This window comes from Apium graveolens, chromosome 3 (genome assembly GCF_009905375.1).
Source record: "Apium graveolens cultivar Ventura chromosome 3, ASM990537v1, whole genome shotgun sequence".
Taxonomy (NCBI): domain Eukaryota; kingdom Viridiplantae; phylum Streptophyta; class Magnoliopsida; order Apiales; family Apiaceae; genus Apium; species Apium graveolens.
The window spans coordinates 279,265,606-279,291,972 of record NC_133649.1 but is presented as its reverse complement, the minus strand read 5'-3'; the positions used below and the strand labels follow the sequence as shown (position 1 = coordinate 279,291,972).

At 36.4% G+C, this 26,367-nt stretch overlaps 2 protein-coding genes and 1 non-coding gene across 5 annotated transcripts; 1 reads left to right on the top strand and 2 right to left on the bottom strand.

Moving 5' to 3' along the window:
- Positions 1 to 104: 104 nt before the first annotated feature.
- Positions 105 to 3,341, bottom strand: LOC141713427 (pentatricopeptide repeat-containing protein At1g25360). 2 transcript variants are annotated; one of them, XR_012571955.1, is made up of 2 exons: positions 442 to 3,341; positions 105 to 297 (listed from the first exon to the last, which is right to left on the bottom strand). XR_012571955.1 is itself a non-coding variant. In XM_074516850.1 (1 exon), the coding sequence occupies exon 1, from the start codon at positions 3,144 to 3,146 to the stop codon at positions 711 to 713; it is 2,436 nt and encodes an 811-aa protein (XP_074372951.1). In that variant the 5' UTR covers positions 3,147 to 3,341; the 3' UTR covers positions 368 to 710. The 2 variants fall into 2 exon arrangements, 1 of the variants encoding a protein (XP_074372951.1); XM_074516850.1 differs by lacking the exon at positions 105 to 297 and having other exon boundaries at positions 368 to 3,341.
- Positions 3,342 to 4,018: 677 nt separating this feature from the next.
- TRNAE-CUC (transfer RNA glutamic acid (anticodon CUC)) lies at positions 4,019 to 4,091 on the top strand. The gene has a single exon. It is a non-coding gene; the product is annotated as a tRNA-Glu (tRNA).
- Positions 4,092 to 4,596: 505 nt separating this feature from the next.
- LOC141713426 (uncharacterized) lies at positions 4,597 to 9,757 on the bottom strand. 2 transcript variants are annotated; one of them, XM_074516848.1, is made up of 6 exons: positions 9,541 to 9,757; positions 8,508 to 8,969; positions 6,983 to 7,411; positions 5,748 to 6,368; positions 5,208 to 5,335; positions 4,597 to 4,952 (listed from the first exon to the last, which is right to left on the bottom strand). In XM_074516848.1, exons 2-6 carry the CDS (start codon positions 8,943 to 8,945, stop codon positions 4,949 to 4,951), a joined length of 1,620 nt encoding a protein of 539 aa, XP_074372949.1. In that variant the 5' UTR covers positions 8,946 to 8,969; positions 9,541 to 9,757; the 3' UTR covers positions 4,597 to 4,948. The 2 variants fall into 2 exon arrangements, with proteins under 2 accessions (XP_074372949.1, XP_074372950.1); XM_074516849.1 differs by having other exon boundaries at positions 9,565 to 9,757.
- Between the last annotated feature and the right edge of the window lie 16,610 nt (positions 9,758 to 26,367).

Genomic DNA, 26,367 nt, shown 5'->3' with positions numbered 1-26,367 from the left:
TGTATTTGAAGTAATAATTATGTCAACCGAATTAAAATACATAGGATATATCTAGCAAAAAAATAATACATAGGATACAATTGTGCAGAGGAGCTTATGGGACAAATCCTATTCAATACAAATTTAAACTAGAGATCTCTTCGTGTATAATTACAATTTTTTTTTGTTTTTCCATTGTTCTCTCTTACATCGGATGTTTCACCTTTGATTTTTTTATTCCATCCTCTATTCCGCTCATTCTAACCAAGCGTCCCTTGGATCTTTTAATAAAATGTTTTTCATGTTGAAAAACAAAACCTGCAGCATAACAATTTTGTGCCAGCTTTTAGTTTCGAAATTGAATATTCATTATGATATGAACGTTCCAGAACAAGCAATTCTATCAGCGGTTCTTTGGATCAGATGAAATTCAAATAATTAAAGAATTAACATAAAACCTACAGAGATTGCCAAGTTTTTACTACTATGCTTCATCGGTTCATCTTGTCGACTCGTAACTTTCATCAGTATTCAGCGTTCTTGGGCTATGAATTCAGAGTTTAATTTTTGATCCCCCCCACCTCCCCCCAAAGTTTGCAAAGAGCTCTCCCCCAAGGTCTACATTGAAGAATTCATCTCAACTCTTTACCAGCCAACTTCTGGCCGTTGTGTTTATGAATATAACATAATTTACATCTAAAGCCTTGGATGATTGTAGCAATTGCCTTCTTTCACCAGTAATTGCCACAAGAACACTCGCCCTCTTTGAAATGGTGAAACCTCTTACCATCTCTCACAACAATCTCTCTTCCAACTACCATGGACATGAACTTGAATGCATTGTGACAGTCCCCACAGATTCTCAAGTTCTTGAAGACTCTAACTGTAGCTCCAGCGGGGAGTTTTAGAAGCCCAAACACAACTGCGAGCTTCTCACTGTGTGTCGATAGATTATTCCCCTGCTGTTCAGATTCTATATCATGCAACGCAAACTTAGTGTCCGGAACATATCCTAATTTCTTCATTTTTGGTACCAGTTCCTTCAAATACTCATATACTCCTTGGACCTCAGGGTGATCAATTTCATTAACCAAGAACACGTGAACACTGTTTTCCACCTCAATCCAGCTGCAACCAGGCTCCTTCTTCACCCCTTTGTCTCTCATCAACTTTCGCACCTTGGCCATCTCATCCCACCTCCCCGCAGTGGCATACATGTTTGCCAAAAGCACATAAGTTCCATCATGTTGAGGAACCAGCTCGAACAATCGTTCTGCTGCTTCAACCCCTAGATCAATGTTTCCATGAAGCCGGCAACCAGAAAGAAGAGCCTCCAAAATCGGAGCACCTGGCTCAAAAGGCATCTTAGCAATCACATCTTTTGCTTCAGAAAACATTGCAGCCCGGCACAATAAATCAATTAGACGGGCATAGTGATCTTCACCGGGCGTTATACCATATAAGTTGTACATGGAATCAAAATAGTGTCTTCCTTCTCTAACAAGCCCTGCATGGCTGCAAGCTGAAAGAATTGTAAGGAAGGTTATACGATCAGGTAATATCTCTTCCTTCAACATCTGGCTAAAAAGCTCCAGTGCTTGAGCCCCCTTCCCATGCTGTCCTAAAGCTGCAATCATAGCATTCCAAGACACTGAATCCACACAAGGCATGGTACGAAAAACACAGTCTGCATCCTCAATAACGCTGCATCTTGCATACATGGTTATCAGCGCATTTGAAGCTGAAAGACTTGAATCAAAACCAGACTGAATAAGTTGAGCATGGAGCTGACGCCCATGCTCCAATGCTGCCAGGACAGCACAAGATGTAATAGCTCCTGCATATGCATAGTCACACGGTCCTAAGCCATCCGACCTCATTTGGTTGAATAGTTTTATACCTTCCTCACCATATCCATTTTGTGAAAAACCTGATATCATAACAGTCCATGTCAAAAGGTTCCTCTCAGACATATTACTGAAGAAGGATCTAGCCTCTTCAATTCTCCCTGCATTAACATATGCCGACAAAACTGCATTCCCTGATACGAGGTCTCTCACTTCCATCTTATCAAAAATCTTCTTTGCATCATTAACCATACCACATTTTGAATAGAATGAAATCAATGAATTATTAACAGATATTAAAAAGTCCCGTGAAGGACATTTCTCGGTTCTTATAATATAGGCATGCAATTGCTTCCCAAGACGGAATAATCCCCCATCAGAACAAGCGCTAAACATACTAGTATACGTAAACTCATCTTGCTTAATTCCTAACAAATGCATCTCCCTAAACATTCTTAACGCCTCATGCACAAAACCTCTATGCACATAACCAGATATAATCGAATTCCAAGCTACCGCCAATTTTACATCCATCCCATCGAAAACCTCTTTTGCACCATCAAGATCATCATTCCTCACATACCCCGTAATAATTGTTGTCCACGATAATTCATCCCTAAAAGGCATCTCATCAAACAACCTCCTAGCCGCACTCATCAACGACGATGCCAACACTAACGGTGAAGACGCACACTTAACATAAACAGATATAAGCGCATTCACAACAGAAGTAACAAACCCCGTCCCCGACTTAACAACAACACAATGTAGCTGCTGACAATGCGTTTCCCTATCAGCAATAAGCGCCAAAGCACTCAACACACTCGTAAAAGTAAAATTATCCGGCTCAAAACCCAACAACTTCATTTCGCGAAACACCTCAATAGCAGCATTCCCATCAGAATTATGCGAGTAGGCAGTAATCATAGCATTATAACAAACAGTATCGCGCATACTTAACGGGGTTCTATAGAAAATCTCTTTCGCAACCTTTATATTCCCAGCAGCAGAATGTGCAGTGATCATTGTAGTTCTTGCAATAATATCTGGTTGGGGAATATTATCAAACAGATGGAGGGCGTAATATAAATTAGAAGATTTACAATAAATGTCAATGAGACGATTAAGAATATGGCCACGTGGGTTGAAGCCGGAAGTGAGCATGTGAGCGTGGACGGTGCGAGTGAGGGAGTACGAGGAGGGGAGTTGTTGGAAACATTGTTGAAGTGCGGCTGCGTAAAAGTTGGCAACTGCACGAGTGTCTGTTTGGAGGATGTTTAAGGTAAGTGCTGTTGGGGATGTCAGAGCACTTCTTCTCATATTTGTTAAGATTAAGGAATCTCATTGTTTGATTTGAGTGTATGTAAACTCAGTCACCTTGGTTTTCATCAGATTTAGTCGAGCTGCCTTTCGTGGTGTGTAATATCTAAACTATTTCAGTTATATCTGATTCGACAGCCCAGCCCAGCCCAGCTGATTAAGGTTGTCTCATGTTCTGTTTTTCGCCCGAGAATTTCCTCTTTTTTCAAGGGTACGATAATTTTTTAGAATAGATATCGACTAATTTGTCGCATAGCCCAAGTGATTAAGATTGGTTTATATTCTTTTTGTTACCCGAAAATTCTTCATAACAGATTAATTTGTCAAATTTTTTTTGGATATATCACGATAATTTAAGAGGTCGTTTATTTCAAAATGTGGTATCAGATTTTAATTAAGAATCAGGTTAAAATGACATATAGATCCGGTATTATATCTAATATAATATTATGTGTTTGGTTGAGTGTTGTAATAAATATTTTTAATTTAAAATATTTTAAGTCAATAATTTTAATTTAATTATAAATATTAATTTCATTATTATTTTAATATATTTTTAATTCATAGATTTATTTTAATATTAAATATTTACATTTAATTGGTAAAATAAAAATTATAATAATAAAATTAAAGTTGATACTCATACCATTCAGTATATCCACCTCGCTACCGGGGTACAAAAAACACATAACTTGGTGGTTTAAGCAATGAGTATCAAATTCAACCAAACACTAAATATGGGGTTAAAATAGCCTAAACTTATACTCGATTCTAGAATTTGGCAAATCAAACTGGCTCCTAAATGTTTAATGTTGTTTTACCTTAGTTGGGTGTCGCTAAGGACTGTTTAGACAAATATGTCAAACAACAAATCCGTTGTAGTCTAGTTGGTTAGGATACTCGGCTCTCACCCGAGAGACCCGGGTTCAAGTCCCGGCAACGGAAATTTTTTATTTTTGTTTCTCGACAGAAATGGAACTCTAGAAGGCTACGCAATGCGAATAAAATATTGCTGAATGCAATTTCATTTTTAAATTTAAGTTGAAAAGGGTGATACTAGTATCACACGGTATATCAGCTTTGTGGGTGTACATTGTCTGCGTCTATGCTACAAGCCTACAACTCGGTCTCAGGTACATGATACTCTGAGACGTTCACGGTTCATCAATGCAGCTTCTTGAAAATAATACACGACTATATTAATCTAACAATTTTATTTGCAGTGGAACTTCTATGCTACAGAGCTACGATGCACCAAAATTCAACTGCTTCGTAACTATTGCTTTTCAAGTTAAGAAGCTAATGCCAGCAATTGTCTTCTACTTCCTGTCTAAACTCCGAAAACAGGGAAGAGGGTGGCATCTCTACTATAGCACATGTCAAAATATCATCAAAGACAGCTAATTCGCTGAAATAATTAGCGTACTCATGCAGATTTTGGCATGGTAAGGAAAAGAACAATATAATTGAAATTATAAATAAGAAAGGCTTTCATTGTGGGGTACATCCAAGTCCAAAAGAGATGTAGCAAATTACAAAACAAAAAAAAATTGCCCAACATTCAACAAAAGATCAACTATACCTCAGGTTCATAGATTGTATGCTCCCAACTATGTCACTAATTTCACTCAAATTACTAATACCATCTTTGCAGACAATAATATACTGGTAGATATTGGTCTTCATATAGCTTTCCTCATGCCAATGCAATAGTGCAATTTATAGCTGTCAAAATGATCTCTGGATTTTAGCAGCCGGTTCAAGCAAATCAGGGAAAGAAAACCCAGCACTAAACAAAAATATCACCTGTGAAGAGAAGCAAGTGAAAGCTCAATAGTTAGGCGTGCCACATGCCAGCAGAAAAAACATAAACAAACTAGGTGGACATGCATGTCCATCAATATGACATTATGACCTATTGTACAATACAATTGCTGAATGAGTTAGGGATCCACTATATTGTAAGTTGTAATATTATGTTACTATCCACATCACCGCGAAACACTGTAATCGAGGAGTCTACCACACATAATGCGACTCAATTTCTGATCAGACACTTACATGAGATGAATGGAAGATGGACCAGTAAATGCAGCAACTTTCTGAGCATGCTGAGCTTCGCCCTTAAATAGCCCCTTCAATTCCTTCTTTGCCCGGCGTGCTTCTCGTCGTTCTTCCTTAACAGCAGCCTGCAGGATAGAAATCAAACACTAATATCAATGCATTAAAGAACAGAGTATTAAAACTACATAGCTGACTGTAAGAACAAGTACTAAGAATAATGCTGATATCTATATATAAAGAAAACTTGTAATAGAAGAGTTGGATGAGTTATGGTAAGTTTAGTCTTTCGCAAATATGAAATAATAGCGTACTGACTCATTATAGTAAAGCAAAGTCATGTTGACAAGTATGCCGACTCATTAGCAATAGAAAGTACAGAGGGCCAACCCATATTTTTTACGCATGCCAACCAACTAACATGAACTACTCAGATTGGCCCAGAAGGGGAAGGGGGAAAGAAAGGCAAAGACACCAAACAGCTTCATATAATGGCAAACACACTTCAAGCAACAATTATAAAAAATGCTGCCACATTACCTTCCGCTCTTTCTTTTCCTCTTTTGACTCTTGACCATGTTGCTTCCTCTTATAGAGCTCAGTTTCAGTTTTCACATTACCATCATCCTTTACCTTTTCTTTGGCAGGTTTTTTACTGCCTGGCAAAAATTCAACAGGAAGCATTTGTTTTCCTTTCAAAGATATTATATTGCTAGGTGCACTAAGAGCTCCAGCAAAAGTTTCGGCCAACTTCTTCTTTCTTCTAAATTCTGGAACCCCAATTTTCCCAGGGTGGTTATCAAGGTTGGAATATGTTGTGACAATAGTTTCACAATCCCAGATTTCTGACTCATCGCTACTTTCTTCTAGAACAACCACTTCTTCGTCTGTTAATTCATTTTCATACTTCTCAGCATATTCCATGCATCTCCTAATCACTTTAGCTGCACCTTCGGGCGACTCCGCATCATTTACTGTCTTGTCACCTTGCAAAAGATCAGAAGGAGCTGTATATTTCTCTTCAAGTCCCAGATCATCCTTCACAGGGTACTTAATAGAATGATTGAGCTTCTCTGCAAGGGGTTCATGATATTCCTCTTCATCATCCATGAACCCACCATATTCATCTGTACCATCTGAACCATATTCCTGAATTTCAAGCTGCAAATACAAGGTAAAAGTTATAAAAAAAGTCTTATAAATGCATATTAGCATAAAAATATGAATGCAATAGATCCAGTAATTGGGGAAGGTTGGGGGAGGGGGGTCCTGTGGCCTAAAAACATACTAAAATGCAAGAGTAAGAAGTTCACTTGTTCAGGTAAATCTTAAAATCAGGTACCACAAACACTAGTAACATACAGATTCATGTACAATTTTAAACACTGCCGAGAACAGTATACATGATACCAGGCTTGTAGTAAGATACTCAGACACAATGTTGTAGAGGGAATCATACTTAATGAATAAGTGCATTAGGGTTTGTTGAGAGAAAGACTTCACTTTATAAGTAATATTGGCGCCATGAGACAGTAGATCCAAAGTTTGAAATGTTTTTCCTCAAGACATCTATCTGATTGACCTCTTTGACTTATTGGGATCGAGAATTAGGCATAAGATAAACATGGACTAATAGACATTGGTTTCAACTTAAAGAAGCTTCATAAAATGAATTCAGAAACTACTTGCCTCGTTCAAAACTCATTCTGAATCAAACAAGGTAATGACAATGCAGCAAAATAACTAGCATATACTAAAAGATGAAGAATATTCACCATATCAAACTGCTCATCTAAAAGGCGACGAACTCGCGGTTTCTCACTAATCTTGTCCCCACCACCCTGGATGAATTTTTTGCCTTCTCCCACAAAAGACTGGGTCATGATGTTTTCTTGTAAATCGGAAGCTTTCAACTCAGAAGTTTCTATTCTGTTCACCACAAGTCCATCTACAACATTTTGCTGCTTGTAAAACTCAGCCTCGGTTTCCTCTTCAGGAAGATTGGCACTGAAAACAAAATCCTCTTCCAAATCCTCAACATCAGAACCAAATCTTGAATCACTGTCATCCAGCAAGGCAGCAACTTCAGGATCAACCACCTTCTGTATCCTCGCTCCAGCAGTCATTGATGCAACACTGTAAATAGATTTTTCATAGGGTTCACTACTCACTTTAGATATCTCGATTCTTGAAGCATCATATGCCTAAAATTATAGAGCAGATAAAATTAACTTAGCATAACAAAAACTTAAGAAATTACAATTGTATGCAGTTCAAGTATATTAGATAAAATTTTATTGCATTAATATATCCAAGAAAACTTTATGAACTTCAATAGCAAATAATGCAATGTTGTCAGCTTTTAAATTATTGACTTGCAGAAAGTACAAGTATCCTGAACATAGAGTTGGAGCCCATTATCTGCAGGATCAACTTGCTAAGGAGGATGAACTACAATGATGTATGCTTCAAATATTTAAAAGACTTGTCTATGGCATACTTTGGGAATATAGAACGACAGAAAACAAATTTTTAGCTTCTGCACTTTTTGATTAATCCACCATTCCTCACCATAGAAGCGCTATTTCTTGGAACAAAACACCCTCTCTGAAGAAGATACTTGATTCTCATAATAATTGGATTAGCCAATAACATTTTACAAATATTATTTCCACTTTTAGGCTACAAAGTACTCCCTCCGTCCCCCTCAATTCTTTACATTGGGGGACGGGGACTTGGCACACACTTTAATGCTCTTATTAAATGTAGTTGCATAATTATTTTTTAATTTTTTTTTCTTCTAAATAAAAATATAATGTTCAAATTTTTATACAAAAAAAGAAAATTTTAAAAATAAATTACGGAAGTATACTTTATAGTTGCCTTAAAATGCGTGTCAAGCATGTGAAAAAAACTGTAAAGAAATGAGAGGGACGGAGGTAGTACATATTACTGATCAATTGCACAATCTTGTATAACAACTCTCAGTTGCTTAGGTGCCTGGAAGGTAAACTTTAACTCAAGATTAATAAGCTATTTTAATTATATTCATTGCAATTAAATTTTGACAATATTTGAAGAAACATATCTTCAACATTTTTGTATCTAAATTGTAAGAATAATATAGTGCAATTCTGAGTAGGAAATAAATAACAATTAGCATTTATATAAGCATAGAGTCACCAAGGCACGCATAGCTAAGTCATATCATCCTTTATTTTACTTTCTACATTTTGTATATGAAAAATAAAAATGAGCATGTACTTGTCCTAGATATGTTCTAGAAAATAGTCAACCAACCTTCACATCATTTTGCATCTGGTCGAGCTTCGCCTTGGGGTTTTCATAGTACACCGAACCAGCACCGGTGTTCTTGATCTCCCTCATATGCGCCAAATAATTATATCCATCATCAGGAAACCCCAATTCAATTATTTCCTTCCTTATATTATCTGGCACAGCTGGTGTTCCATTCGGCATAAAAGAGGGCTGCACTTGCCTCCCGGAGCCTCCACTCTCATCTTCATCTTCATTATCATCAGGAGCATCGCCAAAAATCGAGTCAGAATCAGGAGCAGCATCTTCATTGAAACTCTCAAATGAGCAAGGATTCTCATCGATCCTAACAAAAACCGTGTCGCCTGATGGGCCTTGATTGTAATTAGGATCAGAAGTGTCACGAGCTATCAATTGGTAAGTTGCTGATTTTTTCTTGTCAATAAACTTCTTCTTGCCCATTATATCAAACAAGACCAAGGCTCACTGTTCAGACAAAAGATACATTCATTACAAAAAATTGAAAAATCACCATACGCACCAATAATACCACAATTCCTATCCACTCTTCCAACAGTCTTAATTCATTTTAAATGCTGATATTTGTAATCTTCCTATTCATGTTCTTCATGTATGTTTTTCGAATAAATGTAAAATGTTATAGGATTACAAAAGGACCTAACTTTATTATTTGTGGAGGCTCTGTGGTAGGTCACAACACACACACAGACAGATACACACATACAATAGCAGGTAGTATCATTAAATTGCTTGTATGATGAAGATAAACATTTGAATAAGTATTAAACGAATTGTTTTACAAATTCATGTCATGTAGAATAGTGTAATTGTGTAGTACATACACTCTATCTCTTTACAAATGGTGATTACACACTAACTATCGTTTTATTAAGCTTGAAGAACGATAATCCACATATATTAACTAATAAGCAGGCGACAGAGAGAGAGGGAGAGGGAGAGAGAGAGAGAGAGAGAGAGAGAGAGAGAGAGAGAGGGAGGGAGAGGGAGAGGGAGAGGGAGAGGGAGAGGGACTTACAAATTATTGAGATGTATGTCTTACAAATTATTGAGATGTATGTGCTGAAGTTAGACGATATAGCCCAGGTTCTGCTGCTGTGTTGCCGCGCCGTCGCGTGAGTTGTGCAAGTGAGAAGGAGTTTCCAACCTTATGTAAAACCCTCGTTTTCTTTCCAAAATATGCCCTCGTACTTTTACCCAATTTCAATTCGACCCTTGGCAATTTTCATGTTACCTCCTATCGGAAATCGGATATAATTGGTTCCACTAACAATTTATAATCAATCAGAAATTGGTGGTTAATTAATGTAATTTATATTAGATTATTTCCCCCGGTCTCATTTTACTAGTTCATTTTGTAAAATAAAAAAAATTTAAAATATTTGTCATCTTTTTTAACCCATACAAATTTTATAATTTTAATATTGATTAACAGACCCTACTCATAATGTGTTTGTATAGAAATTGAAAATACACATTATTTTTATACTTTTTGTGTGTGTATATATACATGTATATTTACTTATTTGTTAGAGTATGTATAATTAATGTAATGTGTAAAAATTAAGTTGTATTATTGTGTGAAAACGATAAACTGGATATTACATTTTTTATAATTCGTAATATGTGTGAAATTTACAAAGTGGATTATTGAAATGTGATGGAGATAGTATTTAAAATCTCCTTGATCATATTACTTATTTATTAACAAATATATATATTATTTATATTATAAGTTTTATGATTACTCGTATTTAAATTAATATAGTATTTTAATTTTAATTAATTATTATATACTCCAGTAAATAAACATTTATAGGTGAAATTCAATGGCTCGATAGATAATATTATATTCTAACTGTTAAGGCAAATGGGATAGTCTGTTATGCAAATGGGACATCAGAAACCATGAAATTAACAATAGGAACTAATCTGGTTTCAAAAATGAAGTCGATCGAACATCTTATAAAAGATTAATCAGGAATTAATTGGTTAAATCGAGGACTTTAAAAACACTTCTTTTGATGTAAAATGACTGTTAAAACTTAAATGTAAGAAATAATAAATATTTAGGACCTTTTAATTTCGTTTCACTAATTATGTATATTATAAATACAACAGTTTAAATCATAAACTTAAACTTAAAAGTAAAATACATATTTATATTATAAATTCTATAATTACTCGTATTTAAATTAATATAGTATTTTAAAGTTACAAATTTAAGCACAATACATCAGGTTCAAATAGTAATATATAGAACCCGTGCGTGAAAAACGAATAACAAATACATAAGAGCATTACAGAACATAATACATATGTGATAAAATACAGATCTTGCCATATAAGAAAGCCCAAAGAAGCGAAATGGACAATATATATTTAATCTATGCATTTCACTTGTTTAGTTTTCATAATCTAACATTACTACATTAGACCAAATTTCACGGTTACATTTGTCTATACTAAATTCAGAAACTCCGAATGAAACTCTTTCAATCTTCAATGTAATGCCACTGTCAATCTTGGTTAATGATCTAATAAAAATCTCTCAATTTTTTCTGTAGGTTTTTCATGTGTACATTGTAAAAAAGGACAAATTACAAGTACATATGTTCTTGATCTTTGTTAATTCGAATCCCAAAATTTTGTCTGTTGTACCATCTAAAACATGTCCGAGTCCAAAAATTAGTAACTCATATAAAATATATAGACTTTGTGATACAATTCATTTATTCAATCTTGAGATCTTGCGATATAGTTGGCAAATAACCCTACTCAATCTTATCTAAGAGAAAGCCTACTGTGAAGCATCATCATGTATTTGGAAGCAAGTGCTATGTGTTAAAGGACAACTCTGAATATGTGGAAAAATTTGACTCTAAAGTTTTTAAGGCAATTTTTCTGGGATATTGGAAAGAACTGCATATAAAGTCTATATGACTGAACAAAAGAAAATCATGGAAAATACATGTGTTACTTTTGATGATGATAAGTGCCCAAATTTGGAATGCCTTGATAAAAATGAAGCTGAAGTCCTAAAGTTTGAAAACTTCAACATTGATAGTGATTCTGATGATGAAGTTGAAGTCAATGCAAATCACATAATAAATGAAGAGTCAACTGAACAAGTGGACCATGAGAATGGAAACTCATCTTAGAAACCTGAATTTGATAGCACAAACTCAGGGGGAGAAAGAGAGGAAGGTTCTGCAAGTCATGCCAATGGTGACAAAAATACAGAAAATTCTAGTCAACAAACTCGCACCAGAATGTGGGATAGAAGTCACACTAGAGAAGTAATTATTGGTGATCCAAATGTTGGAGTAAGGATCAGAAGTGCAACTGCAAATGAATGTCTATATGCATATTTTCTGTCACAAATTGAGCCAAAGAAAACTGAAGAAGCTCTACTTGATCCTAATTGGATATCTGTTATGCAAGAAGGGCTAAATCAGTTTGAGATAAATAAAGTATGGAAATTGGTTCCTGCACCAAAGGACAAAAGCATTATTGGAACAAATGGGTGTACAGGAACAAGATGGATGAAAATGGAATTGTCACCAGGAACAAGGCAAGGTTGGTTGCAAAAGGCTACTCACAAGAGGAAGGAATTGACTATGATGAAACTTTTACTCCAGTTGCAAGACTTGAAGCAATAAGGATCTTTCTTGCATTTGCTGCACATTCAAATTTCAAATTTTATCAAATGGATGTCAAAAATGTCTTTCTGAATGGTGAGTTGGAAGAAGAAGTTTATGTGCAACGGCCACCTGGCTTTGAAGATCCATAATTTCCAAACTTTGAATACAAATTGCTCAAGGCTCTCTATGGACTAAAACAAACACCTAGAGCCTGGTATGACTCACCGTCAGATTTTCTACTTAAACATGAATTCACTAGAGGAATAACAGACAAGACACTCTTCTACAAGCTGCATGGTGGTGATATGATTCTAATTCAGACTTATGTGGATGATATCATCTTTGGTTCTACTAATGAGAAGCTTTGTCAAAGATTCTCTAAGTTTATGCAGAGTGAATATGAAATGAGTATGATGGGGGAACTAAGTTATTTTCTTAGACTCCAAGTTAGTCAAAGAAGTGATGAAATCTTCATCAGCCAAACTAAGTATGCCAAAGATTTATTGAAAAAGTTTGGTATGGTTGATTGTTCACCTGCATTTACACTTATGTCTACAGCTACAAAGTTGGATGAAGACAAAAATGGCAAGAGTGTAGACATTTCAAGCTATAGAGGAATGATGGGATCATTGCTTTACTTAACTGCAAGTAGACCCGACATCATGTTTGCAACATGTCTGTGTGCAAGATTTCAGGCCAATCCAAAAGAATCACATTTGATGGCTATTAAGAGGATTTTTAGATACTTGAAAGGGACTTCAAACTTGGGATTATGGTATCCTGAGGGAACTGGTTTTGAAGTTGTTGGTTACACAGATGCAGATTTTGCTGGATGCAGGGTTGACAGGAAAAGTACTAGTGGAAGTTGTCAGTTTCTTAGACAAAAACTTGTATCATGGTATAACAAGAAATAACAATCTGTGTCAACTTCCACATCTGAAGCTGAATACATAGCTGCTAGAAGTTGTTGTGCTCAAGTGCTTGGGATTAGAAATCAGCTAATGGACTATGGCCTAGTGTTACACAAAATTTCAATTATGTGTGACAATACTAGTGTTATATATATTGTGGTTAATCCAGTTAATCATTCTAGAACAAAGCACATTGATGTAAGGTACCATTTTATTAGAGAACATGCTGCAAATGGTACCATTGAGCTCATTTTTGTTCCAACAGAAAAATAATTAGCTAATATTTTTACTAAACCTTTGGGTGAAGCAACTTTCACTAGACTTGTAGGTGAAATTGGAATGTTATATTCTTCATCCTAAGGCAAGAACTCAGCTAATGTGTTGCAGCAGATTAATTTCTAGTAAATCAAAATTAATTTGACTTAATTAGAAATCAACTGGAATATGAATTATAAATATTTCAGAAGTCTTTGCATATTTATTTTTTAAAATATTAGGTCACACACACACTGTAGAGGGGGTGAATACAGTGTAATGTACAATCAAATCGAACTTTAATAACTCAAGTAACAGAAAACAAACTTTATTGAAACAATAAACTCTGTTACAGTATGGAACTGTTACCTCTCAGTGATGAACAAATATCACGAGAGCTGCTAGGGTTACAATAAATAATCTTCTCTAATATATCAACACTTATAGTGTAAACCCTATGTCTGTGTTTATATACTACACAGTTACAAGATAATCGCTAATTGATATGGAATATAATTCTGCTTCCTAAAATATATCAATCAGATATCTTTTTTTCCAAGTATTATATTCTTCATAGAATTCCTTCTTCATGCATATCTCTTCTTATGTTTGTCTCGATCTTCTTTCCTTTAATCAGCTGATATCCTTATCTGAAAGTCCTTCAGTACTTAAGTTCTGATATCCATCTTCTGATGATTATCTCCTGATAATATAAATACTGATATCCTTAAGTCCTGACTTCCAGTAAGTACTGATTTATCCTGTTTAAGTAAGATCTGAAAACTAAACATAAATCATATTAGCCATGACATTATCAAATATATCTAACAATCTCCCCCAACTTGTAAATTAGCATAATATACAAGTTTAACAGATATTTGATGATGTCAAAAACATTAAGTACAAATGCATGAGAATTAGACTAGATAACTACAACTTACAGTCCTTAAAGTTTTACCAATCTTTAACTTCTGATAACAACTTCAGTCTGTACAAATATCAGAATTTAAGCAGTTGTAGATCTTGACTTGGATTCATCTTCTGATATCTCTGATGTCAGGAGTTGTTTAGAGATAGTTCTTCAACAAACATTTCTCAGCATAGCTAAGTTCATCAATCATCCTCCTTTTAGCATCTTTAAGCTCTGCAGTATCTTCACCAATTTGAAAGATTGCAGCCCTGAGATCATTAATCATAGTTTTTCTTATATCCTGATCCAGTCTGATCAAATATGCTTTATCAGACTCAAGATTGAATTCCACAGCCCTGTAACCCTGAAAGGTAGTTATAATCTTAGCAGTGTTGGGCTTCATTTCAACTATATCACCCTTGTGATGTCTGTACTTTGGAAGATATGTGCTGTCAGACTTAACAGAATAAAGCCTTTTATGTCTCTGAATCTGACCCTTCAAATAGTTTGCAGCACTTTCTGTTAATCTGTCATTCACTTGAAGTAAGAATAGTACATGCTCCAGTTCTTCAAAATACTTTAATGGAATGGCATTTTGCCTTATATGATAAACCCTACCATCTGTCATGAAGTACAACAAGATGTGTTCTTTCAAGTAGGTATGGTAAATCATTTGTACAGATTATAGTTGATTCAATCTCTTAGGAGGTGCTCCAATACCTGGTTCACTCAAGGAAGTTGGATCATTGATAGTGTTCTGTATTTTTATTTCATCAGCACTTCCCAATCCAGTTTTATCTCTTGCTTCCTTTCCGGTAACTACTCTTGCTTCAAAACCACTTGTAGCAGTCTTCAAAGGTTGAGTTTGTTTTGCTTTAGTGAATCCTGGTAGGATTTTCTTTGATTTATCTTCTGATATCAAGTTAACTTGAGCTATGTCAGAGGTTACTTGCTTCTTCGGAATATCAGAACTTACTGTCTCTTGACTCTGAACAACTTGAGCCATGTCAGAGGTTGTCTTAAAAACTTTTCTTGAAGTCAGAGCAAGATCATCCTTATCATCAGTGATTTCTTCATTCTCATGAGGCACATAAACCTTGATAGGTTCACCAACTTTTTATTTACCCTTGGATCTTGGTTCTATCTGCGGTTGTGATTTAGCCAATGTTGCTTCAGTATTTGTCCTTTCTTTCATCACAATGCCTTTGAGTTTTGGAAGTGTCTTTTTACCAGAAGCTTCAGATTTAGATGTGACTTTCTCTGATTTAAGTATGGCTTCTTCTTCCATTAAACTCTCCAAGTCCATTCCTGGATTTTCCTGAAGAAATAACTGTCTTGACATTTCTTCATCAAGATCTAAAAGTTCATCAGAACTTATCCTTTTACCAGTAGCAGAACTAATTCTTTTTCCAGTATCAGAACTTGTCCTGTGACTTGTGATTTCAGCTTTTCTTGATGATAAACCTCTACCTTGACTATGACCTCTAACCATTCCAGAGTTTCCTTGGTCATCCTTTTCATCATCCTTCCCCTTCAGTGTCTTATCAGTTTTGCATTTGGACTTAATTACTTTCTCCCCCTTTTTGGCATCAGCAGGGGTGACGCCCTCAATCTCGGGGTTAGGAAATGAGGACTCACACTCCTCTATTCTAATAATAAAATATGCATAAACCCCGATTAGCAACTAACAGGATCAACAGGATAAAGTATGAGACAAGATTACAACTACCAATCACAGAATATAACTTACAAACCCAAATTATTATTAAATGATCAATATCGATTCCGGCTGGGAACCGACAGATAACCCATGGTATCTTTAAACACCACTTTCTAGGCGCGAGCTCACTCATAACCTGTACTACCTGCTCTGGCAACTGGAAGCCCTCAACACGATAGGGACCACCAGGTACGCTTTTACGAGCAGTGCGCCTAAGTCTGGCCATCTTCTTGCTTAACTGCCATGGTTAGATTAAGACAAAACAATGAGTATAAAACTCAGCAAATAACTATATAGCAGTTCTACAATAACAATTCTCAATATACTTTGAATAAACTAGGGCATTCTATTTTAGCTAATCTAGGTGGCAGATTTTCATATATTCATTTTTGATTTCTTTGGGATAAGGAAAGGTATCCGAAGAATAGTTGGGCTTTCAAGAATCAAGGCTCGAAACAGGATGAAAGCCGACATTCAACACAAATCATTATAGGATCAAAATAGATCTTACGGTAGAGGAAAGCAACAGTATTTCAAGATATAGAATCATTCATATGATCAACAATTTCAGGAATCAGGGTTCTGAGCCTTAAGCTCCACAATAACATAATCAGCTCTTTTCAAAACAGTATAAAACATTTTCATTTCCAAAAATCAATTTACTGAATAAAAGTTTCAGTTCCCTTTTTAAATAGTCATTTAGAACCGTTGATTGGATCACTTATCTTTCCATTTCATTATATACGGGTGATCAGCCCGTATCGACCTCCATTCCGGTCTTTAAGGTACCATTCGGCATAATTTCAGCCTTAAATTGGACTAGTCCCACTAGCCTCTTACCATGACTGGACTAGTCCCACTAGCCTCTTACGTCTCAATCCAATTCATCAGAAATTCATTTGAAAAACCTTGAGTTGGAAAACAATAGGTTTTCTAAAATTCATTCTATCATTACCAAGCCTTTGAAATCATTCGGACTCTTTCAAGTCGAAACTCATTCTTAATTCAGATTTTTAAAGAAACAAAGTTCAGGGAGTGAATCAAAGATACGCAAGGAACAATTCTCAAGAATTCTGTATCAAGGATAATAAGGCATTAAATTTGAAGAATCAGTAATAACTTAGGGATCATTAGTGCGATCAAGAGAAACAGGGTATCATTAACAGAGTTATCCAAGATAATTAAAGGTTCAATATGACCATGGCATTATAGGAAACTTGAACAGAAAGGCAGATTATCAAAGGGTGAAATCAATAGGATTATCAATAACAGGTTATCAAGAACAAAAGGTACTTCAAATCAATATCAGGGTTTCATAAAGCAAGGGTTTTAGACTTTAACAGTTCAATACTCTACATGGTATGAACAACATTTCCTTTATAATCATTTACACAAGTAATCAGAGTTACTTGCCTGAAATTGCTTTCCTGAGGGTTGAACTACTGCCACCTAGTATACTTTTCCCTTTCCTAGCCCGAATGCCCTCACGCTCCGAATCTACAATAAAAAACCAAAACCTTAATTAGATTCCCAACTCTCGTTCCCGGAACGATCTCTCTATACGATAACTCGATTATATCTTTAACTCGAGCATATGAATATAGCTTATACAGATAAGCACACATCACATAGCACATAACACATAGCACAATTCTTTATCGTAGTTTTCATATCCTTATATACCTAGCAATCAAAGCGTACTCGCTTGACCTAGGCTATTTCTCAAATCACACTAACACCACTCTTTTACGAGTACCAGACCCATTCACAACCAAACATTTACGTGCATACTATCACTTATATCAATCGACTTAATTCTCTTTTCTCTTATTCCTTAATTCGAATCAAAACAACAATCCAATCAAGCAAAATCAAAGATTTTCACATATAACACTCAATCATTCTTTCAATTACCAAAAATCAAGTTTTGACCTTTATTTCTTATGGCCTATTCGGATTTATTGCAAATACCTACCATAGAACCAATCAAATATTCACTTTAATTCATATAAACAAGTATCTCGTTTAACAACCTTTAAAGAACCACTCTTATTTCTTGTATTCATAAAATTTCGAACCATAATACTACATACATGCTCACATGCAATTCAATTTCAACTTAGCACGATATCAAACACTTTATCTTTACCACGTAAGCCAACTCAGTTCCTTAACACAATTGATTTTTTTCTCTAAATTACAACATACATCCATTCATTCATCAAATTAATCTATTTTAATTCAATTTCATTCGGCAATAACTCAAATTCACATCTCAAGGACAAACCATTGACATGCACATCTTGATCCTTTGTAAAACTAACATGCAATCACTTTTAGGCTATTCATACTTAGCATTTACCAAGATCATCTCACAAAAATCAATTCCCTTTCTTATTAACATAAAAATTCGAACCTAACTTAGCATGCATCAATAATTTCATTCCTTTTTAAGCTAATAACAATCCATTATTACTTTAATCAAGTTTACTTAAATCAAACAACTTTAAAGATTAAGTACACTCGGCCTTTTTCAAAAACAAGACATGCAACTTGATATTCTTACTCCTTGAATCACAAATCATCCTATTTCTTAACATCAAATCATTATATCATGCAATCAACCACAATCAACTTGATTTCTTTAAAATTATAATGGCCATTCGGCCTTTTTCAACAAAATGCCATGCAACTAGCAAAAACCAACATGCAAGTTCAAAAATCAAGAATTGAGTTTAATCTAAACCAAAAGTACTTGATCAATAATAATTTGAACACTCATTCTTTAAAACCGAAACTTTATAACAAATTCTCGAACCACAACTCAACATGCAATCATATTTAACATACACACCTTCAAATCACAATCAAATCCTAATTCAAATCGATACTATAAACATTCATCAAATCATTTGAGTTTAACAACATTTTTAAACCAAGATCAACATTCAGATTCTCTAAAAAAAATAACAAACATGCAACACTCGAAACCAAGTTTTTGAATTATTAGAGCTCAGTCAAAGCATCATAGCTCACCACCGGTTCACCGGAGTTCATCACCGGTGGCGGTGGCATCTCGGTGGTGCCCCCATTCGGGGGTTTCCAACCATCAACCACCAATTACTCAAGTAATCACACATGCAACACAATCCTCATTCAAAACACAAGACCCCTTTTTATTTTCATGAAAGCCGGACTCAAAAATCACCAAACTCAACTTTGATCTTTCCCAAAAACTTTAAAATGGCAACATGCATGAATGAATACAAGTGGATATCTCTATTTCTCACACAATTAGGGTTCTATACCCGAAAATGAGTGAAGAACAAGTGAAAGAGAGTGAAGAAAGAGAGAGTACTGAGAGGGAGAGAAAAACCCGAGAGAGAGAAAAGAAATGAGAGAAAGAGAGAATGAAGAGGAGGGCTCGGGAAGAAAAGAAAAGAGAAGGAGGTGGGATGATTTTATATTACCAAGGGAGGGTAATATGGTAATTTGGTTATTGCTTAATTTGACTCTCTTTTTATCCTTGAAAGAAATTAGAATTAATCTGCAAAGGCTTCTCTCGGAATGATGAAATTGCTTTGAATAAAAATCTTTATCACGTAGATCTCGAAATTAGCTTTCCAACCATTACTCATAATGAATTTTTGAGCGAATGGTTGATTTTATATGAATTTTGCAAACTCGCTTTAATAAATACATTTTCCACATAAAATTAATTTAAAAAATGCAAAGATCCACAATTAAATTCACTTATCATTTTTAAAAAGTCTTTAAGACCTCTACGAAGATAACAGAACAAATCTCATGTTTTTATCCATCTCAGATAATTTTATAAAAATGCACAAAGGTTAAATAAACCCATATTTAAATCAAGTAATTCCTTTTAATCCAAAAAAATGTCACAGAGCACACAGTCATGCACACAGGCAAGCAATCACACATATACGATCATATAACGACTCAGGTCTGATTATAAAATATATCACTCTTAAATCTTTATCCTCTTTTACGCGTACCGGGTCACGTTCAGCCTGACGGCCCGACGCTCAGCGTTTCGAATACGCTTCTCATTACTTTGCCAATTAACACGTCTCTTAAGACGAAATACTTTATTCATTCACTTCACATATAATACACATTTTATATTATTTAATTTCCATATTAGGACGGGTTCCGTTCTACCTGACGGCCCGACACCACAGCTCGACTTCTAAGCTGACTCTTTAAATTGGAACATTTTTATCCACGCTCCTCAGATATGACAAATAATTACCACTTAATCACGTAATTATAATCTCATCACATAACACGCACTTTACTTTCTTAATTACGACGTAAAATTCTCGGTCGTTACAATCTACCCTCCTTAAAAGGATTCTGTCCCCAGAATCTAATCTAAGCAAACAGATGGGGATACTTTACTTTCATTTCGCTTTCTAATTCCCAAGTCGATTCCTCGACTAGTGGATTTCTCCACAATACTCTAACTAGAGGTACAACTTTATTTCTAAGCGTCCTTTCTTTTCGATCCAAAATTCGCACTGGTTGTTCCACATAGGACAAATCTGGTTGGATTTCTACTGGTTCCAACTCGATCACATGGCTCGCATCGGCTTCATACTTCTTCAGGAGAGATACATGAAATACATTGTGCAGATGTTGCATTTACGGCGGCAGCGCCAATTCATACGCCACTTTCCCAACTTGTCACAATACTTCAAATGGTCCAATGTACCTTGGACTTAACTTTCCTTTCTTTCCAAATCGAGTTAAACCTTTCCAAGGAGATATCTTCAATAAGACTTTGTCTCCAGTTTCGAATTGCACATCTTTCCGCTCTCGATTCACGTACTTTGCCTGTCGGTCTTGAGCTGCAATTAATCTCTTTCGTATCAGTTCAACCTTTTCCTTTGTTTGCTGCACTAGCTCGGGGCCAATTAACTTGCGCTCACCAACTTCGTCCCAATAAGTAGGGGATCTACACTTCCTTCCATACAACGCTTCATAAGGCGGCATTCCAATACTTGCGTGATAACTGTTGTTGTAGGAAAATTCAATTAAGGGCAAATGATCGTCCCAATTTCCTTTGAAATCTATTGCGCAGGTTCGCAACATATCCTCAATTGTCTGGATTGTCCTTTCACTTTGTCCGTCTGTCTGCGGATGATATGCCGTACTCATTTTCAATTTCGTTCCCAATTGATCATGGAATTGTCGCCAAAATCTCGAATTAAACCTTGGATCTCTATCAGACACGATAGATACAGGAACTCCATGACGCATCACGATTTCATCCAGATACATTTTGATCAGCTTCTCTAATGAAAACCTTTCGTTTATCGGCAAGAAATGTGCTGACTTTGTCAGTCGATCAATTACCACCCAAATCGCATCATGATTAGACTTGGTTTTAGGTAATCTCACCACGAAATCCATTGCGATATGTTCCCATTTCCATTCGGGTATGTCCAGTGGCTGAAGCAATCCACTTGGCCTTTGATGTTCCGCTTTAACTCTTTCGCACGTGTAACATTTGCTTATCCATTCCGCAATTTCCTTTTTCATGTTTGGCCACCAAAAATTTTCTTTCAAATCCTGGTACATCTTCGTACTCCCAGGGTGAATTGAAAATCTCGAGTTATGCGCTTCTTGCAAAATCTCGTGCTTTAGCTCCACAACATCAGGTATCCAAATACGTGAGTTAACACGATATATCCCTTTTCCATCCTTTTGAGCTTTAATTTCCTCTCCCGTCAACTTATTCCATTCGCGATTCATCACTTGCTCTTGACAGCATCTAATCTTTTCCAAAATTTCAGGTTGAAACCGTATTGCATAAATGGCTTCACCTCCACATTCTGGAGTCTGCACCACTATCTCCATCTTTTCAAAGTCCTTGATTAATTCTTCTGATGACGTTAACATATTCAACTTTTCCTTTCGACTTAAAGCATCAGCTACCACATTTGCCTTTCCAGGATGATAGTTTATCGCACAATCATAATCTTTGATTAATTCCAACCACCTTCTTTGTCGCATATTTAGTTCTTTCTGAGTAAAGATATACTTTAAGCTCTTATGATCTGTATAAATCTCGCACTTTTCTCCGTACAAATAATGCCTCCAAATCTTAAGGGCAAATACAATTGCTGCCAATTCCAAATCGTGCGTTGGATACTTTTGCTAATGCGGTTTGAGTTGCCTTGACGTGTATGCTATTACCTTCCCGTGTTGCATTAACACGCAACCAAGTCCTTTATAGGAAGCATCACTGAATATCACAAATTCTACTTTATCATCTGGTAATACCAACACAGGGGCGGTTACCAACCTCTTCTTTAATTCTTGAAAACTTTCCTCACACTTTTCTGTCCAAACAAACTTCTCATTCTTTCTCGTCAACTTTGTCAATGGAACGACAATCTTTGAGAAATCTTGCACAAATCTTCTATAGTATCCGGCTAATCCCAGAAAACTTCTGACTTCCGTTGGAGTCTTGGGTCTTTCCCAATTCATTACAGCTTCTATCTTGGCTGGATCCACTTTAATTCCTTCTTTATTAACTACATGACCAAGAAATTGCACTTCTTTTAGCCAAAATTTACACTTTGAAAACTCTGCATACAGCTTCTCTTTTCGCAGAATTTCCAAGGAAATCCTCAAATGCTCCTTATGGTCTTCCTCTGATTCGGAATAAATTAGTATATCGTCAATAAACACAATCACGAACTTGTCCAAATACTGCTTGAACACTCTGTTCATAAGATCCATAAATGCAGCTGGCGCATTCGTCAAGCCAAATGCCATCACCAAAAACTCATAGTGTCCGTATCTCGTTCGGAACGCTGTCTTGGGTATATCTTCCGCTTTGATCTTTAATTGATGATACCAGATCTTAAATCAATCTTTGAGAAACACGAAGCTCCTTTCAATTGGTCAAACAAGTCATCGATCCGCGGTAGAGGGTACTTATTCTTGATTGTCAACTTATTTAGTTCACGGTAATCGATACATAATCGCATATTTCCATCCTTCTTCTTTACAAACAACACTGGTGCGCCCCACGGGGATACACTCGGTCGGCTTACTCCTTTGTCCAACAACTCTTGCAACTGAGCTGCCAATTCCTTCATTTCAACCGGCGCCATGCGATAGGGAGCTTTCGACACTGGTTCCGTACCAGGAGCCAATTCAATCGTAAACTCGATCTCTCTGTCTGGAGGTAGTCCAGGCAATTCATCAGGAAACACGTCCGGAAAATCTCTTACAACCGGAATATCGTCGATCCTTACAGATTCTTTCTCCACGTCCACGACATGAGCCAAATAAACTTCGCATCCTTGACGCATTAATCTTCTTGCCTCAACAATCGTTATAAATTTCTTCTCTTGCGTCTTTCCTTTAAATATCACTTCCTCGCCATCCTTGCTTTTTAACTTCACTTTCTTACTTTTACCCTCTATTTGCGCCTCGTGGTTCAACCAATCCATTCCTATAATAACTTCAAATTCTCCTAACTTAAAAGGGATTAAGTCAGTAGAAAAGTGTTGACCTTCTATAGACACATCACAGTCGGGACAAATCTTATTAACAACAACTTTCTCTTGATTAGCTACCTCTATAATCAAATTAGGCTCTAGAGGGTACGCAACACAATTTAACTTATCAAAAATGCTTTCAGAAATAAAAGATCTGGTTGCTCCAGAATCCATCAAAACTTTTACTTCTACTGAGTTTATAACAAGCATACCTGCTACCACATCCACATCTTGCACCGCATCTTTCATTGACATGTTAAAGGTCCTAGCTCTGGGTTGAGCTAATGGTGCTGGGAGAGACGGAGGTCCAGCAATTCTGAGAACATTAGCCTTCTGCACAGGCTCCTTGCAATTTCTAGCCATATGGCCTACCTTGCCACACTTGAAACAAGCCAAATCAGGCTTCCTTACTTCATTTGAACATTCTGAAGAATAATGCCCCTTCTGGTTGCACTTAAAACATGTTATATCCAGTTTATTACACCTCCCCGGGTGTCTCTTTCTACAGTTTCTGCATTCTTGCATCTGGGGTCTGCTTTCCTTTCCCGATTGTCCAGCTTTCTGGAAACGGTTCTTCTGAGCTCCATTCCCGGGTCTAAACTTCTGGAATTTTTTGTTCTGACCTCCACCATTCTTCCCAAACTTTCCTCTAAACTTTGAACTTCCTTGCTCTTGCTCAGAGCTTTCAAACTTCCTCTTTCTTCCTTCATTTTCTCTTCGAGCAGCTTCCCGCTCACCTTCCACTATCATTGCCTTCTGAACCAAAGTAGCATAGCTCTTGATCTCCAACATTGTTATTTGACTCCTAATCCACGGCTTAAGTCCCTGCTGGAACCTTTTAGCCTTCTTCGCTTCAGTATTCACGTACTCTGGCACGAACCTTGCCAACTCCGAAAACTTCACCTCATATTCTGCTACCGACATTTCCTCCTGTCTAAGATCCAAAAATTTCATCTCCAACTGAACTTGCATATAACTTGGCAAATATTTTTCCAGAAACATCTCAGTGAACTTCTCCCAAGATAAGTCTTTGCCTTCCAACAACGCCTTAGAAGACTCCCACCAGAAACTTGCTTCATCCCTCAAATAATAACTTGCGTACTGAGCTTTCTTATCGTCCTTAACTTCGGCTAACTCAAAAGCTTTTTCCATCTCTCTCAACCACGACTATTCTTTAATCGGATCTGGCAAACCTAAGAACTCTAGAGGATGAACAGATTGAAAGTGCTTGAAATTTCCAACTTTTGGGGCCACAGGTTGTTGCAAAAGCTGAGCAAGTCTGCTCATCAAAGTGGTTTATGGGTTTATTTCTGGGTCTTTGGTGGGAATTTCTTCTTCTTGGTGATCTGGTGAGTTGGCCATTTCTTACAAACCTGATTGAGCAATTATTTAGCAATACGATAGCATGGCATACATATAACAACAATTTTTATGAAATCTCTTTTGTGGGTTTTAAGTTTTACCCAATTTGCACATACAATCCTATTACTACATAATTCTCATATCGGTGTTGTTTTATCATGGCACGGAATAGGGTTTTACGATCTTTGGACATGGTTGTACGAAAACATGGTTGTATTTAAAACATGGCATTGAGAACAGTTCTTGAAATAATCAAGGTGCACAAAGGAAAACAAGATAATAGATTTATTTATTCAGAGGTTACATAGGAAATATTCTGGATTTTAGGGTTCTGAAACAAGATACAATAAATAGCAGGGTTAAACAGAGGAAAAATTGGAAAACATTCCCCTATCTACCCCTAACTCCCAACTACTACTACTACTGCACTAGTCTGAAATACAACAAGATAAATAAAAAAGGGATCCTGGCATCTGACCAAGTATCCCAAAGCCTACCGGCGCTGAAAACAACAACAACAATATATGGGCTCAACCAACAGTCCCGTCTAATCATCTAGGATCTCTCTCAACACAACCAACATCCAGCGAATGATCTTATGCAGCCTCCGGGCCTCAATATCAGCATCACTAGTGGATGGTCCCTCATCCAATCTCCTCCTGGAAACCTGCTCCACCTACTGAATCCTAGCTCTCCACTCCTGTACCACCACTGAAGTCCTCTGCCTAGAGTCTCGAATCAACCTATCTACCAGAGCTCCCAGCTCAGGAATGCTGGAGTACACAAAGCTAACTTGCCACCAATACTGACAGGAACAGTCTTAGACATTTCCGACTCTGGCTCAGAGGCAGGGATCTCTGAATCAGGCCTCAAGGGTAAAATCTGCATGGGGATCTCACTACTCTCAGAAGGGTCCTCCTCTGGGTCTGAACTAACATATACAGGCTCCTCTGGAGAGGGTGGAATAGGGTCCACAGGGGTACCAATTAAGCTAATCTCTGAGTCTGAGTCACTACCACTACTAGGATCCTGAGAGAAAACATAGAACATCAACCAAGAAACAATGTTAGGGTCAAATAAAGCTTCCAGCTAACTCACACCCTAACTCTAGTTTCTACTTTACCAATCAAACACTTTCCTTAGACTATACCTAATAGTCTAACTCAACTCTACATGAGTCGAACTCTCTCGCGATATAGATATATTCCCAAAATACCCCCTTTTTATTTTTTTATTTTTTTTTTAAAACCTAACTTGTCTCAGGGACTAGATCCTGTAGCTCTAATACCAACTGGTGACACCCTCAATCTCGGGGTTAGGAAATGAGGACTCACACTCCTCTATTCTAATAATAAAATATGCATAAACCCCGATTAGCAACTAACAGGATCAACAGGATAAAGTATGAGACAAGATTACAACTACCAATCACAGAATATAACTTACAAACCCAAATTATTATTAAATGATCAATATCGATTCCGGCTGGGAACCGACAGATA